Source organism: Eumetopias jubatus, unplaced genomic scaffold (genome assembly GCF_037043125.1).
Source record: "Eumetopias jubatus isolate StellerSeaLion01/CBP00866 unplaced genomic scaffold, mEumJub1_p1.0 scaffold_9, whole genome shotgun sequence".
NCBI lineage: Eukaryota > Metazoa > Chordata > Mammalia > Carnivora > Otariidae > Eumetopias > Eumetopias jubatus.
Genome location: NW_028274815.1, coordinates 36,324,916 through 36,342,877, shown reverse-complemented (window position 1 = coordinate 36,342,877; position 17,962 = coordinate 36,324,916). Strand labels below are relative to the sequence as shown.

The window sequence follows — 17,962 nt, the reverse complement described above, 5'->3', positions numbered from 1 at the left end:
CCATGCTTCTGCCTAGCAACGGCGGGATCTCCCTAGCAACGACGGTTCTGCCTAGCAACATGGGCCCGCCGCGTCTCCACGTGGGGTGGACCAATGCTCCCACCAACAGGGGACGCCTGGCTCCAGTCCCCGCGACAACCTTGGTGGGAAGACAGAGGATCCGGAAGGTTTGGGAACATTGTGTACACAGGAAAAGCAATATTCTTCACTTTCCTTTCTAGCCGTAGACCAACCCAGGGCTTGGATATATTAAACACCATGAGGTCCCAGTCCCCCTTCACTGCCCTCCTCTCTGTCGCTGTATACAACAGCCACAAATCCCAAAGCTAGGCGAGTATACTCTTCACCAGTGAGAAATGAGACAGGGCAAAAACCCTGAGGCTATTTCATTTTTAAAAGTCAGAGGCAGGCGGCATTTCCTTAGAAGGCGGTGGGCCCCTGAGTGCGCAGGTTGCAATTATCCACTGTTGGAATTAATGTTAGTCTTCCTTATTCTCCAGTCTCTTCTGAGACCCAGCCAACAAAGCTGGTGCTTGTTACCCTTGTGTACATGCGTGTGTACATGTGTGGTTTGTGCACACGTGTGTGTGTGTGTGCGCCTGTATGGACCTGTGCCTGAAAACTGCCCCACTGGCATCAGGATGGTAACCAACCTTCCTAGGGTGACTCTCAGTTTCCACAATGGCTTAAGTTCTTTCCCCAAAACGCACTAGGTTTTCTCCTCCTGTAGGTTTTTACAATGTTTCTTTCAAGCATTATTAATTTTATCAAACAGCAGACTGTCAAGATTTATGACTCTTATGGCGGCTCCAACCCAATGCATCTTGTATCGATTATTTCTTAAAATAACTCCAGCTTGAGCATGAACCATTGTATGGCTCCAGCTTCAAAATCCTAACTGGAGAGGTAGTTATCAGCAAATAATTTAAAAAAAAAAAAAAAAAACTGTAGCGGATATTTGCAGACTTTTTCAGAGGGCCCATGTGTCCTCTATCCTGTGGCTCCTCACAACCCTCCATGAGAGGCTAAGCAAGAAAGGAAGTACAGACCCCAAGTAACCAGATAGAAAAGTCTAGCAGGAGGTCAGACGACTTGTACAACCAGGATCACCTAGTAAGTGGAAAAGCAAGGCCAGAAACAAGATCTTCAGATTCCTTGGGTGCCTGGGTGGCTCAGTTGGTTAAGCGACTGCCTTCAACTCAGGTCATGGTCCTGGAGTCCCAGGATCAAGTCCCGCATCGGGCTCCCTGCTCGGCAGGGAGTCTGCTTCTCCCTCTGACCCTCTTCCCTCTCGTGCTCTCTATCTCTCATTCTCTCTCTCTCAAATAAATAAATAAAATCTTTAAAAAAAAAAAAAGATCTTCAGATTCCTCATATGGACATCTTGCCCCCACCCCTCACTCTGAAGCTTATAGAAGTCCCAGGACCCTAGGTGGCCCAGACTTTATTGTCAGTGCACCCTTATTTTGTACCACCAGCCTTGTCCCCAGGGGACACCTGACATCAACACATCCCAGTGCCCAAGTGATCTTCCTGAGAGTCACCCCATCCTACATCATTACAACAAACCTTTCCTTACCTTAAACCACCTGCTCTGTTGTGGCCAAACCTAAACCATCAGGAGTAAGTAAATCCCTCAGAATCCCCAACTGGTCATAGTTTTCTTCATATTTCATTCCCTCCATTTATACTGTTGATGCAAGAGCATGCCTTTGTCATTAATGCTGTCCAACTGTGGTCATTTTTACTCACCAGTTTGAAATAAATTCAATCACATTTGCTAAAGAATCAACCCCAAACTTAGCCATCTTAGTGCATTATGAATTATTTATGATGATTATTTTCCTTCCCCAGTCTCTGCACAAGTCAGCAATCTTTGCTATTAGATCTGATGGGCAACGCCAATATGAGTTTGCCATTAATCCTCTGATGGTGATTTAAGGATTCATTTGGACTGGTTTATTTTAAGAAGTCAAGCAAAAACTAAACGAGAAAAATATGCAGCCAAGAATACTATATCCAGCTAGGCTCTCATTGAAAATTGAAGGAGAGATAAAAAGCTTCCAGGACAAACAAAAACTAAAGGAATTTGCAAACACGAAACCAGCCCTCCAAGAAATATTGAAACGGGTCCTCTAAGCAAAGAGAGAGACTAAAAGCAGCACAGATGAGAAAGGAACAGAGACAATATACAGTCACAGTCACCTTACAGGCAATACAATGGCACTAAATTCATACCTTTCAATAGTTACCCTGAATGTAAATGGGCTAAATGTCCCAGTCAAAAGACACAGGCTATCAGATTGGATTAAAAAACAAGACCCATCAATATGCTGTCTGCAAGAGACTCATTTTAGACCCAAAGACACCCCCACATTGAAAGTCAGGGGATGGAAAACCATTTACCATGCTAATGGACACCAAAAGAAAGCTGGGGTGGAAATCCTTATATCGGATAAATTAGATTTTAAACCAAAGACTGTAATAAGAGATGAGGAAGGACACTATATCCTACTTAAAGGGTCTATCCAACAAGAAGATCTAACATTTGTAAATATCTATGCCCCGAACATGGGAGCAGCCAATTATATAAGGCAATTAATAACAAAAGCGAAGAAACACATTGACAGCAATACAATAATAGTGGGGGACTTTAACACCCCCCTGACTGAAATGGACAGATCATCAAAGCAAAAGATCAACAAGGAATAAAGACTTTAAATGACACACTGGACCAAATGGACTTCACAGACATATTCAGAACATTCCATCCCAAAGCAACGGAATACACATTCTTCTCTAGTGCCCATGGAACATTCTCCAGAATTGATCACATCCTAGGTCACAAATCAGGTCTCAACCGGTACCAAAAGATTGGGATCATTCCCTGCATATTTTCAGACCACAATGCTTTGAAACTAGAACTCAATCACAAGAGGAAAGTTGGAAAGAACTCAAATACATGGAGGCTAAAGAGCATCCTACTAAGGAACGAATGGGTCAACCAGGAAATTAAAGAAGAATTAAAAAAATTCATGGAAACCAATGAAAATGAAAACACAACTGTTCAAAATCTTTGGGATATAGCAAAGGCAGTCCTGAGAGGAAAGTATATAGCAATACAAGCCTTTCTCAAGAAACAAGAAAGGCCTCAAATACACAACCTAACCCTACACCTAAAGGAGCTGGAGAAAGAACAGCAAATAAAGCCTAAACCCAGCAGGAGAAGAGAAATAATAAAGATCAGAGCAGAAATCAATGAACTAGAAACCAAAAGAACAGTAGAACAGATCAACGAAACTAGCATCTGGTTCTTTGAAAGAATTAACAAGATTGATAAACCCCTGGCCAGACTTATCAAAAAGAAAAGAGAAATGACCCAAATCAACAAAATCATGAATGAAAGAGGAGAGATCACAACCAACACCAAAGAAATACAAACAATTATAAGAACATATTATGAGCAACTCTATGCCAGCAAATTAGATAACCTGGAAGAAATGGGTGCATTCCTAGAGATGTATCAACGACCAAAATTGAACCAGGAAGAAATAGAAAACCTGAACAGACCTATAACTACTAAGGAAATTGAAGCAGTCATCAAAAATCTCCCAACAAACAAAAGCCCAGGGCCAGATGACTTCCCAGGGGAATTCTATCAGACATTTAAAGGAGAATTAATACCTATTCTCCTGAAACTGTTCCAAAAAATAGAAATGGAAGGAAAACTTCCAAACTCATTTTATGAGGCCACCATTACCTTGATCCCAAAACCAGACAAAGACCCCATCAAAAAGGAGAACTACAGACCAATATCCTTGATGAACATGGATGCAAAAATTCTCACCAAAATACTAGCCAATAGGGTCCAACAGTACATTAAAAGGATTATTCACCATGACCAAGTGGGATTTATCCCTGGGCTGCAAGGCTGGTTCAACATCCGCAAATCAATCAACGTGATACAATACATTAACAAAAGAAAGAACAAGAATCATATGATCCTCTCAATAGATGCAGAAAAAGCATGTGACAAAGTACAGCATCCTTTCTTGATCAAAACTCTTCAGAGTATAGGGATAGAGGCTACATACCTCAATATCATAAAAGCCATCTATGAAAAACCTACAGCCAATAACATTCTCAATGGGGAAAAGCTGAGAGCTTTTCCCCTAAGGTCAGGAACGCGGCAGGGATGTCCACTACCACCACTGCTATTCAACATAGTATTAGAAGTCCTAGCCACAGCAATCAGACAACAAAAAGAAATCAAAGGCATCCAAATCGGCAAAGAGGAAGTCAAACTCCCACTCTTTGCAGATGATATGATACTGTATGTGGAAAACCCAAAAGACTCCACCCCAAAACTGCTAGAATTCATACAGGAATTCAGTAAAGTAGCAGGATACAAAATCAATGCGCAGAAATCAGTGGCATTCCTATACACCAACAACAAGACAGAAGAGAGACAAATCAAGGAGTCGATCCCATTTACAATTGCACCCAAAACCATAAGATACCTAGGAATAAATTTAACCAAAGAGGCAAAGGATCTGTACTCAGAAAACTATAAAATACTCAGGAAAGAAATTGAAGAAGACACAAAGAAATGGAAAAACGTTCCATGCTCATGGATTGGAAGAACAAACATTGTCAAGATGTCAATGCTACCTAGAGCAATCTACACATTCAATGCAATCCCCATCAAAATACCATCCACTTTTTTCAAAGAAATGGAACAAATATCCTAAAATTTGTATGGAACCAGAAGAGACCCCGAATAGCCAGAGGAATATTGAAAAAGAAAAGCAAAGCTGGCAGCATCACAATTCCAGACTTCCAGCTCTATTACAAAGCTGTCATCATCAAGACAGTATGGTACTGGCACAAAAACAGACAGATAGATCAATGGAACAGAATCGAGAGCCCAGAAATGGACCCTCAACTCTATGGTCAACTCATCTTTGACAAAGCAGGAAAGAATGTCCAATGGCAAAAAGACAGTCTCTTCAACAAACGGTGTTGGGAAAATTGGACAGCCACATGCAGAAGAATGAAACTGGACCATTTCCTTACACCACACACAAAAATAGACTCCAAATGGTTGAAAGACCTAAACGTGAGACAGGAGTCCATCAAAATCCTAAAGGAGAACACAGGTAGCGACCTCTTCGACCTCAGCCGCAGCAACTTCTTCCTAGAAACATCGCCAAAGGCAAGGGAAGCAAGGGCAAAAATGAACTATTGGGATTTCATCAAGATAAAACGGTTTTGCACAGCAAAAGAAACAGTCCACAAAAACCAAAAGACAACCGACAGAATGGGAGAAAATATTTGCAAATGACATATCAGATAAAGGGCTAGTATCCAAAATCTATAAAGAACTTATCAAACTCAACACCCAAAGAACAAATAATCCAATCAAGAAATGGGCAGAAGACATGAACAGACATTTTTCCAAAGAAGACATCCAAATGGCCAACAGACACATGAAAAAGTGCTCAACATCGCTCGGCACCCGGGAAATCCAAATCAAAACCTCCATGAGATACCACCTCACACCAGTCAGAATGGCTAAAATTAACAATTCAGGAAAGGACAGATGTTGGCGGGGATGTGGAGAAAGGGGAACCCTCCTACACTGTTGGTGGGAATGCAAGCTGGTGCAGCCACTCTGGAAAACAGTATGGAGGTTCCTCAAACAGTTGAAAATAGAGCTACCCTACGATCCAGCAATTGCACTACTGGGTATTTACCACAAAGATACAAATGTAGGGATCCGAAGGGGTATGTGCACCCCAATGTTTATAGCAGCAATGTCCACAATAGCCAAACTGTGGAAAGAGCCAAGATGTCCATCGACAGATGAATGGATAAAGAAGAGGTGGTATATATACACAATGGAATATTATGCAGCCATCAAAAGGAAGGAGATCTTGCCATTTGCAACGACGTGGATGGAACTGGAGGGTGTTATGCTGAGTGAAATAAGTCAATCAGAGAAAGACATGTATCATATGACCTCACTGATATGAGAAATTCTTAATCTCAGGAAACAAACTGAGGGTTACTGGAGTGGTGGGTGGTGGGAGGGAGGGGGTGGCTGGGTGATAGACATTGGGGAGGGCATGTGCCATGGTGAGCACTGTGAATTGTGCAAGACTGTTGAATCACAGATCTGTACTTCTGAAACAAATAATGCAATATATGTTAAGAAAAAAAAAGAAGATAGCAGGAGGGGAAGAATGAAGGGGGGGAAATCGGAGGGGGAGACGAACCATGAGAGATGATGGACTCTGAAAAACAAACTGAGGGTTCTAGAGGGGAGGGGGGTGGGGGGATGGGTTAGCCTGGTGATGGGTATTAAGGAGGGCACGTTCTGCGTGGAGCGCTGGGTGTTATGCACAAACAATGAATCATGGAACACTACATCAAGAACTAATGATGTAATGTATGGTGATTAACATAACAATAAAAAATTAAAAAAAAAAAAAAGAAGTCAAGCAAAATTTCCAGAACTAAGACTAGGCTTAATTTGACTGACTGCCTTACCGGCATATATTTTTATTATCTTCTCCACACAAATTCTCTTTTTTTCAATTCTTTCATTTTTGATTCATTAAATGTTCTTAATTAAAGAATGTCTAATATTGACAAGTTTCCCCTCTCATTCAACTGACAACATAATAAATTGTCTGTACTGAAAATGATCATTTAAATAATCAACATGTGTTTTTTGACATACATTTTTGCAGTATTTCTACATATCAATAGCTGCCTTCATTTAGACTTGATATATTCAAACCAAACTCAATTCCCATGTCAGAATATTAGTTTGTATTAATTTTAAATGATGATTCCATAAATGCATGGAGAATATGCTTAGGCTTATATTTTATCCTAAATTACACCCCAAGCTATTTACATTTCTGCATAATAGATTGTCTCAAACAGAAGAAAGGTAGTTTTCCCTAAATAGCCCCCATTTCTTTAGAGAGCACTCCATGTATCAGACCTTTGTGATGCAATATTCTGTGATAAATCAAGTTCTACAAAAATGTGCGTTTTGGTTTTATAAGCCCAGAGAGTCTCCACAAGTCATATATTCTTCTTCAACTAAAATCATCTTGACTCAGCACAGCTTGAGCCATCTTTTCTCTGATATTAAAAGACCCCCACCACCTCCTTCGCAACCCATCTGCAGCCCCAGCCAAGGGTACTGGACAGAAAGAGATTCCTGCTCTTAGTTTTCTATTATCAGTTCCCAAACTGGCATATTTCCTGCTTCTACCTCCTGGTTTCAATTTTCTATTTTGGTTATGTTTTCTCAGTCTTAATTGAATACATGTCCTTTGTTATAATTAACCTTGAAATGTTTTAGAAAAAGAAGGGACAGAGTAAAATATATAAATAAAATAAATAAATTGGTTTCAGGGGCCAGTCATCTGGGGCCAGCCTGAATGAGACTCTTGCCTACTACGCTAACCAGTCCTTGACCCTCCCTTGAAAAGAGATCCCAAGTCAAGCCACTTCATACATCTCCCACCACCACCTTGTGCCTGGACTATCGTAACAGCCTCCCAGCTGGCCTCCCTGCCTCTACTCTGCCCCAAACATCAGACACTATGATCTTTTTTATTATTATTAAGGTAAAACATATAGTGAAATGCACAGAGCTTAAGCACATGAGTTCTGATCAGTTATCTACCTGTGTAACCATCACACTAATTAAGATTATAGAATGTTCCCATCTCCTCCAGAAAGTGCCCTCAAGCCCCTTTTCAGAGTCCCCACCCCTACAGGCAACCACTGTTCCCATATTATCATCATCCATTAACTTTGCCTGTTCTTTAATTTACATAAAATGAATCACACAGAATGTACCTTTTTGTGTCTGCCTTCTTTTGTGTAAATAAGGCATCCCTGTTGATTTGTGTGTCAGTAGTTCTTTCTCATGACTCAGTGGTTTTCCATGAATATTCCACAGTTTGTCCAATCTCTTACTGATGAGCATTTGTGTTCTTTCCAGCCTGGGGTTATTATGAGTAAAGCTGATATACACATTCATGTAAGTTTTTTTGTGACATATGTTTCCATTTCTCTTTTGTAAATTCCCAGGGGTGCAATTGCTGGGTTAAAGGGTAGGTTTGTGTTTAATATTGTAAGGAACCACTAAACAGTTTTTCAAATGGCTAGACCATTTTACACTGCTATCAACAATACAGAAGACTTCTGGTTTCTCCGCATCCCTGTCAGTCCTGTGCATCTACTCCATTTTTAGCTATTCTAGAGGGAGTGTTATGGTTTAAATATGCATCTCTCAGATGACTAAAGGTACTGAGCACATCTGTCTATGCTTATTGGCCATATATACTTCTATGAAGTGTCTGTTCAGGTCCTTTGCCCATTTTTTAGATTGGGTTGTTTGTCCTTTTATCATTGAGCTCTAGGAATTCTTTATATATTCTGGGTACAAATTCTTCATACCTCGACACAATTTTTTTCAGATAAATGCACTGCAGATACTTTTTCCTAGTTTGTGGATTGCCCTTTTAATCTCTTAATGATGTCTTTTGATGAAAAACAGTTTTTGATTTTGATAAAGACAAATTTATCAGTTTTTTCTTTGACATGTTTAGCATTTGGGGGGGGTCCTCTCTAAGAAACCTCTGCCCATCCTAGAGTCAGAAGGACATTCCCCTTTGTTCTTCTACAAACTTTATAATTTTAGAACTTATGTTTAGGTATATAATACCTCTCAAATTATTTTTGTGTGTAGTATGAGATAGGGATCAAGGTTAACTTTTTTCTATATATTTATCTACTTGTTCCAGAACCATTCATTGAAAAGACTTTTCTTTTCCCATTGAGTTGCCTTGGCAACATTGTTAAAAAATCAATTGATCATATATGTATGGGTTTATTTCAGGACTCTCCGCAATGTCCCATTCATCTATTTGTCTGTCGTTATGCCAATACCACATAATCCTGAGTAGCTTTATAATAAGTCTTGAAATCAAGTAGTGAAAGTCCTCCAAATACGTCCTTTTTCAGAATTGCTTTAACAATTCCAGGTCTTCTGCATTTCCATATATGTGTTTTTGAATCAACTTGTAAATTTTGATCAAGGCACGATGATATTTTAAAAATAAACATCATGCTGTGCTTCCCCTTCTCCTCCCCCTCCCCACTACTACTGTGAAAACTCCCCAGTGACTACAGTTACTTTTGCAAGAAAATCCAAACTTCTAACCATGGCCTCCACACCTATCTTTTCTTACTCTCTGCCGGTTCCTTATTCTCTGCTGATCCTCTGCTGGGGCCACATAGTAGGGCACCTGAGCAGAGTGCTGGGAGAAGTCTGTAACAAAGGCTAGAATGTAGCCATTGTACTTCTGGTCTCCCCAGGAGCCTTGACCATGCCAGGAAAGCCCAATATCAGGAACAATGAAAGGTGACATTCTCAAGGCTCTGTCTAAGGATATTTTTCTCCCTTTACAACAACATCAGTGTAGTATTCTGACAGTTTGGGATTTTCCAAATTCTTGCCTTAAATTTAATACCTTTTCTCTTGGCAGCTCATGCTTCCTACCAAATTCCTAGGTACTTTGGAAATTTTTTTGATTACTAGTGTAATCACATAACTTATCAATATTGACAGCATGTAATGATGAATGTATCATATTGATGAACAGTTTATTGCATGAGCTTACTTTTAGGTTAATGGAAAGTGCATTATTTTACATTAATTTTACTGTAAAAGGGTTTTCTACATATAAGATCATGTTATCTGTGAAGAGAGACGGTTTTACTTCTTCTCCAATTTACCATGTTTGATTATTTAAGTGTTTCCAATCATTTTATTATTCACCATGTTTGATTTTTATCGGCAGCATCGACAACCATCTGATGTACCATAAATTTACTTGTTCATTATTTTATTGTCTGCCCCCTCCCAGACTAGAAGTTCCATAAAAACAGGTTATGTTTTGCCCCCTTTGTTCACTGCCTCTTGAACAATGCCTGGCTTATCATAGATGTTCAGTAAATGGTTGTAAAATGAATGAATCGCCTCACCTGGCACATAGAAGGGACTTAGCAAATTATAGCAAGTAATAATTATTGTTATTTTTAACCTAATATTTCACTGTAAGAATAATAACTAAGCCTCAAAATAAGAAGTCTTCATTAAACCAAATTGTTCACAGTGCAGTAAATAAAGAACACCAGGATTCCGGCTACCCTAGAGTCCGTCCCTGCGTGGATCCCAACTCACTCCCTGGCACGCTCTTTCAAGTATTTCCTGTGGCCATTAGCTGCCAATCTACATAGAGGAACTTCTGTAAACAGGCCACTCTGTCCTGTCATCTCCGCTCAAATCCTCCACGGCATCCCTTGTGGCCAGGGCTGGCCAAGTGGCCAGGGTCCAAGTCCATAGAGCTGGAGCCGGGACAGGGACTCCTGCCAAAGGCAGCACACAAGACTGAGAGCCAGGGGCAGCCTGTCACAACCCACTAGGAAAAGCCTGGGTTCCAGTACAAACAGAAGCCAGAGGGCCAAGGGCAGAGCCAAGGCTAGGGTTTTAGAGCCAAGAGCTCAAAGTAGGTCAGGAGCCAGTACTGAGATGGGGCGGGGGAGGTGTACTTGGTCATGGTCTGCAGGACCAATCAGGGCTGGCACTGGTTTGTGTGGGCAGCAGAGCAGGCCTGGGCGGGATGGGCTGGTGTAAAGGGCTAGTGGCAGAGGAGACATCCTCACCTTCTTGGCATATTCTCTACTGAGCTCCTTCTCCACAACACACCCGTGGCCTCCATGTAACTTCCTGGGAAAGGCTGCTCCTTTTTTTAGGGGTTAATTAGGAATGCAACCATTCTCCGCATTCCCAAATGCCTTCTAAGGTGAGCTGACCTCAGAATCTTATTCCATTTTAGATATGATCATCCACCTGGTATTTCTTTAAATACAAAAACAAAAACCATCCCAAACTGAGACTAAAATTCTGATTGAAATAATAATTATATTATAATAAATATAATATAAATGGAAAGCCATAGTATAATAAATATAAGTCTCCTGCCAGTTCCCTTTCAAGCTGATCTGAGAGTGGACTTTCTGAGAAAAAACAGTGGATGATTTAGATCAGTGGTTCTCAAATTTTATGGTCTCTGGACCTGCTTACATTCTTAAAAATTGTCAAAGATTCCAAAGAGCTTTTGTTTATGCAGGCTATGTCCATAATTTACCACACTAGAGGGGCGCCTGGGTGGTTCAGTCATTAAGCGTCTGCCTTCAGCTCAGGTCATGATCCCAGGGTCCTGGGATCAAGCCCCATATCGGGCTCCCTGCTCCACGGGAAGCCGCTTCTCCCTCTCCCACTCCCCCTGCTTGTGTTCCCTCTCTCACTGTGTCTCTCTCTGTCAAATAAATAAACAAAATCTTAAAAAAAAAAAAATTTACCACACTAGAAATTAAAACTGAGAATTTTTTAAATTTTATGTTAAAAATAACAATACTATACTGATTACATGTAAATAACATAATTCTTATGAAAAATAACCATAATTTCCAAACCTCCAAAAAAATAAGTGAGAAGAATGACATTGTTTTATATTTTACAAGTTATTGTAGCATCTGGCTTAATGAAAGACAGCTAGACTCTCACATCCGCTTCCACACTCCATCTGTTACCATATGTTGTTTTGGTTGAAGTTCATGATGAAAATCTGGTGTCATGCACACATAGTTGGACACCTACTTTTCAGGTAGTACCTGAATGGGTCTTGGGTACCCCCAGGGGTCCTCAGACCATACCTTGAGAACCACTGGTTTAGATAATAATGATGCTGCCATGCCCAGCACTGCTGTGGATCATGGGGATGGGAACAAGCAGAGTTCAGAGTGAGAGATAAGATGATGGGGAGGGGGTGGGTGAGCATCAGTTATACAATGGGTGCTTCATTATTCAAATATCTGCCCCCACTCCTCAGTCCTGTTGGCCAGGAACATCCTGATCCCAACTGTCTTCCTCCTGGGGAAAGCAAATGTTGGGATGGAGCATTCCTATAAGTCAGCCCAGAACCATGATTGCCAGAGACCAAATGCTGAATGGGAACAATTCAGGGTAGACAGTACAGAATACCAGGAAAGAGGGATAATGGAGAGCAGTATTCAAGCCAAGAAAGGACACACACTGAATCACCTGGAAAATTTAAATGCTGATTTGATTGGCCTGAGCCAAAGCCCAGACAGCAGGAGTTTGGAAAATTCCCTAGGGAATTCCAGTGTGCAGCCAGGGGCAAGAACCACCAGACTGAAGTGGACTCAGCAGGACCAGCTGGGTTTTAATCTGTGTTCCACTAGTTATATATACAATTTACTAGCTGTATAGCCCCAGGCCAATTACCGGTCTTCAATTTACCCATCTGTAAATGGGAATACCATTCTGGATGTTGTGGATATTAAATGAGATCATCCATTAGCGCTGTGACTGGCCTAAGATAGGTACTCCGTAAGTCTGAGCTGTTATCATTGGTTATGGTGATTTGGGTGCAGGGGGTCAGCCTCTGTCAGCTCCAGTCTCAGCGCTGCCATAGAGTAGATCTCCCACCTGGGTCCTCTGTCTCCCCATCTCTGGAAATACGGTGACTTACCCCACCCCCCTGCAGGATTTCCGCAAGGGAAGAAGGGACAGTTGCCTGAAGGGCACAAATGTGGTATCACTGGAAACAGGTGCAGAAAAAGTCTGTGAGATGCAATGATGTTATTCACCCTGTGTGTGTGCGTGCACACACATGTGTGTATACTCTGTAATCAGACTCAGATATTGTTTTTTTCCTTTTGAAATTGTTAGAACATCTCAAATCTATTGCAGATGGCAGAGGGGAAAATGCAGAGTGGAAATATTTTAATGGCTTATTCTTGGCCCGTGGACTGTCCATAGAGACCTGGAACGAATGAGGCTCACTCCTCATTTGTCCTCGAGAACATCACCATTACACATTACACAGAGCGTTCTGCCTTGGAGTTCATTGGATCATCCACAAAAGCTAACAGCAACACGAAATGGGGGCCAGGGAAAGATGGAAAGACCTGGAACGCTCTCTGAGCAGGCAGTACAGCCATGACTCAATATTTTTATTAAGAGGCAGAATGAATCATGTAACACTTCTTCTAGAATTACTGGATGTGGACAGCCTCTCCAGCTGTTTACAGGGTGGAATTTGAGAGCCTTCAAACACAGATGTGCTGCTGAGTTTCACGACATCCACCCGAAGAGATGAGCCGGCCACACTGACGACCGACTCGTTTAATTTCCTTCAGGTTCATTGGCTTTTGTGAACTCACACAGAGAGAAGCGCCAGATAGGCTGAAGTAACTCACAGAAATGAACTGGAGGGATTGTCTAGGGCCAATCCTGTGACTGCTGCAGGAACTATACCTAATCACCCAGGACGGGGTCGTCCGGGCTGCCGAAGACTGCGAAGGGAGCCACAAATACAGGAAGATAATTGGATCCAGGGACCAACAGCTTCATCAGGAGCAAGATTACACAGGCTAATCCTTTAGACTCAGGGGGATAAGCAGCAATTAGTAAACTTCACTAAAGGATCAACCCTCATCCGGGTCTTGAATATTGACACTAAGTTAAGCCACAGGACATACTGGACTGATTAAGAGACCAGGAGACTGACCACATGTCAAGATTTCACCTTCCAACAAGCCCCATGCCAGATGTACTGGAGGCCAGACTCTCATAAAGTGGCTGAAACCAAAGAGGGTTGGGGTCTTTTGAGGGTTTTTTTTTTTCTTTATTGGTTGTATTCACAGCTCAAAATGTTTGTTCCATTGAGAGGCAGTTTACTGGCTTGAAATCCACTTTGCCAAACTGCTTGGTATGAAATGATTCTTCGGGCTTGGTAAGTACCCTTCCCTACATGATGTGGGTATTTTCCTTCCTTCCTCTCCATCTAAGTGTGCCCTTGTCACCTTGGAGGTGGCTGCAGTACTTCAACAGGAGGGACCAGAGCTCTGCCTTTTGACAAGAAGATGCTGAGGTCCCTCCTTGCCTCTTTGGGACAGCCAACCAAAGGAGGGGTGACAGGGTAAGGATCTATTCTTGAACATGGACCTCAGGCCCCCCACTGGCTCTGATCTACATTCCACAGAGAACTAAGCCTTCAGTGGCCCCCTGAATGGGGAAGACCCCCACCACCTCAGTCCTCAGACTCCTCCTCCACAGACTGTGCTGGGCAAGAAGAGGGCCAAGCTCCACTCCTCAGCCATCTACAAGCTGAAGCTTCTCCCCAGTTCAAGCCCCTCTCCTAGGGCTCTCACCAGGAATTGTTTTGTTTCATTGTGTTTAATGTAAAGTGTTCAGTTTAAGGAAGCCATTAAGCTGAATGAAATGGAAATCGATTTAAATGTGGCTAAAATATATAGCTCCTAATGTTCGCATCATGAAGGAGTTCCCTAATCACATATTCTTTCTTTCCTTCTTTCTTTTTAATGAGGCTAAACTGACTAAAATAATTTAACTGAGTTTAGAATGGCAGTGTTCAAACAAGACTCCTACATTTTTTAAAAGCCTATAAAATTAGTTCATTACATTTCTCAGATATTTGAATTTTATGCCCCAAATTATATTTGTTTTGTGAACATGTATAGCATTACTTCTGCTGATTCCCCTACCCCCTTGCCTGTGATCTTGGGAGATGTGAATGTGTGGGCCAAGGGAAGAAGATCAATTAGGTTATCAGGGAGTGGGGCAGAAAAAAGGGGCTGAAGAAGGCATTCCCCCATAATGATGACAGTTTTCCCTGGGACAAAATAAACGTGCTCCCACAAGTCACAAAAACAAACAAAACAAAAATAAAATCTTTTTCTTTCTCTCTCTCTCTCTCTCACTCATACACACATCACAGCAAAATAACATTTAAACTTACCTGTTCCTGAATTGCACGTTTTAACAGAGGTAGCCCCATGATAAACTTCACTCTCTGAAAGGTCAAAGCTCTCATTTCATCCAGACTTAAATCATACCTGCGAAGAACAAACATAAAATGGGTGTTAAAACCTTGATTTGGTGACTCTGAGTAGAGCCTTTGGACCAAGGTATCTGATAGAACAGACAGCTTTGTTACATCTCTTTACAGCTCTTGTTTGATACTGTGTGTCAAAGAAGGCTTACTGTGTGTGTAACGCAGACCCTGTGTTCAATACAGCGGGGTCAAAATAGAAGGAAAGAAGGAAGGGATTTCCTAACAGGGTGACCTTAAAACAGAACTCCAATATCCTCTCTGCGGGGACAAAAGATTTTCATGTTTCTGAGATGACTCAAGAATAGCATTTGGGAAGATGGGAGAGAAGGACTGATCTATGTGGTACAAGGGGTGGACTGTAGTGGCCACGAGGAGTGTCACTTAGAGTTTCCCTCAAGAGAACCCACCAACAACCTCCAGCTGCCATACCTTGGAATTAATTGTGGCACTCACCCCAGGCGACTTTCCTCTAGGGCTGCTCCCAGCTGGTGATTGAGTAGGACAAGCTTCTTGATTAGGGCCATTACTGCCCAGTAGGCAACTTATGCCAGGAGACCCAGCCCCCCCCTCAACTGGCCCACTGAGGCTTTCTTAATACCCCACTGTGCCCTTTCTGCTCTCTCATTTCACAGAGTCAGACCTGCCTACACACATTCCGAAGCTTTTCCCCCCTCCCCCAGCTCCTTCCCATCATCCTTCACAGATTCAAGTGCTCCGCTCCTCCCCACCCCATAAGCCATTTGCTCATTTAGTCCCATCTTGGTGTCTGTTTCTCAGTGAACTTTAAACTGACACAGGAGGGGAGTTTACACTCGCCACTGAAAATGCTTAAATGCAAAGCATAGCCTGAGCCTGGAAGAAACCTCACCCAGGTTTGATACCTGGCTCTGTCACTAACTGTGTGACCAACAACAAGTGACCTGGCCTCCCAGTACCTCTGTCCTCTAGATGGGACTGATAATTGCACATAACTCAGAGGACTGTCACCTCAAGTGCTTATCCCAGTGCTTGCATATATATAGTAAGTGCTCAATATTATTAATCTGCCTTCATTTGCTTCTTCATCCCTCCTCCTCCTCCTCCTCCTCCTCCTCCTCTTCAAGGGCAGGAATGGTGTTAGATCCATATTTACAGTCTCAGCACCAACCCAAGGCCTGGCCACAGTACACCACATTAAATGATGGTTGAGCTTAAATTTCTTTGTTTCCTATAGTTTCATGACTAGATCCTGGAGACTGTGTTCTCAGGTATATCCGAAAAAGCTCCCCAACCACATACACTATCCCTATGTAAAGTTCATTCCCAATAAGAAATACAAACTGCATGGGTGTAGGGTCCAAGTCTTGAACTGTGTAGCCCCTCAGGACCAGCAGTGTCTCACATTTAAACATTTTTCCTAAATAACCTGCTGGCCAATTGCCCCAGACCAAACAAGAACCAATTAGACCATCTTGGGTTTCTCTCATCCATTCAGTTGGCAGGTAACAAAAAATCCAAGGGGACCCACCATTCATCATAGAATGTAAAAAAAAAAAAAAAAAACAACCCACCCCCACCCCCCAAAAAAGAAAGGACACAGAAACCCCCTAACAGAAGAATCTTGCTTTTTTTGGTTTTTTTTGAGTCAGCTTGTAGACCTGATCTCAGAGCAACTAGTAGAGATTTCAGTATAAGCATTACTGCATAAAATCAACATTTTTCCTAAGGAGAACAGAAAATAAACATTCTGGAGTGCCTGGGTGGCTCAGTCATTAAGCGTCTGCCTTTGGCTCAGGTCATGATCCCAGGGTCCTGGGATCAAACCCTGCATTGGGCTCCCTGCTCAGCGGAGGGTCTGCTTCTCCCTCTCCCTCTGTGTGCTCTCTCTCTTTCTCTCTCAAATAAATAAATAAGTCTTAAAAAAAAAAAAAGAAAGAACATAAACATTCTATTGTCAATGAAACTAGGAGTCCGGAAAACTCTCCAGATACTAACATAGAAGTAAAACGTGTCTGAGTTGATGCAGGATTTGGGCAGGAGGAAGTAGCAAGTAACACAACGCAAGTAACCACAGAAAGAGATCTCACACAGCACAAGGGCCAAACGGTGGCAACTCTGAAAAAATGCAGGTAAAAATTCACTTTCTAAATAAATGTAAGCTGTACACATTGAGAGGTAAAACTTGTAGCTCTGATCTAGAACAGCAAGACAGGAAAGGCAACAAGCAAGCAGATAAGAAGGTTCGCTGGCCCCTGAGCTAAGTTCAGGGTCAGGGCAACATGCAGTCACATGGACAGGCCATGTTTGAAAGAAGCAGTCTATCTCTGCCACAGCAGGGAAGGGAAAAGTTCTTATGTTGTGAAAAGGGACTATCCTGGACCCCTATCTCAGCTTCTCCTGCTCCCCAACCCTGAAACCTCTTAGAAAAGCCAGACCAGAAATCATTCAATTATATCCAAATCATCCAATTATAAGTAATAAAAAGATACTAGCATAGAATTGATACAGTGATCATATAAGAAAAATGGAGAAAAAGAGCAAGCCACTGGCAACTGGCAATGTGGGTATGCAGTAGGGTTCTGGGCATCAGTGAGTGCAGGAGGTCTTCAGAGCACACAGGGTGCTGGGGAGCTTGCAAAATGTGGGCTCAGCTGAAGTCTAGCCTTAGCCTGATTCAGTGGGACACCCTGGAGTATAAATGGCACCGTGGAGTGGTCCCATCCTGTCCTTCAGTCATGGGCAGAAAGCATAACCTCAGCCATTTCCTGGGAAGGTAACTCGCATACATCAAGGACAATTCCAAGGAAGTTCAGTTGTGAGTTGGTACCAGTCAACACTGACAGCAGCTAGGAGATGAGTGTACAGGTTTGGTAGAGGAATCAGGGTAGGGTATTAACATTAACTGCTAAGCAGCTGACTAAAGCTAGAAAAAAAAAGAAAGGAGA

The 17,962-nt window shown here is 42.1% G+C and overlaps 1 protein-coding gene across 3 annotated transcripts in view; it reads right to left on the bottom strand.

The window, feature by feature from the left end:
- ACOXL (acyl-CoA oxidase like) overlaps positions 1-17,962 on the bottom strand; it is a 354,745-nt gene that overhangs the window by 302,989 nt on the left and 33,794 nt on the right. For all 3 annotated transcript variants that reach the window (XM_028117110.2, XM_028117111.2, XM_028117112.1), the window contains exon 2: positions 14,943-15,039. In XM_028117110.2, the coding sequence (XP_027972911.1) occupies positions 14,943-15,017 (75 nt within the window). In that variant the 5' untranslated portion in view covers positions 15,018-15,039. The remainder of the gene's footprint in view (positions 1-14,942; positions 15,040-17,962) is intronic.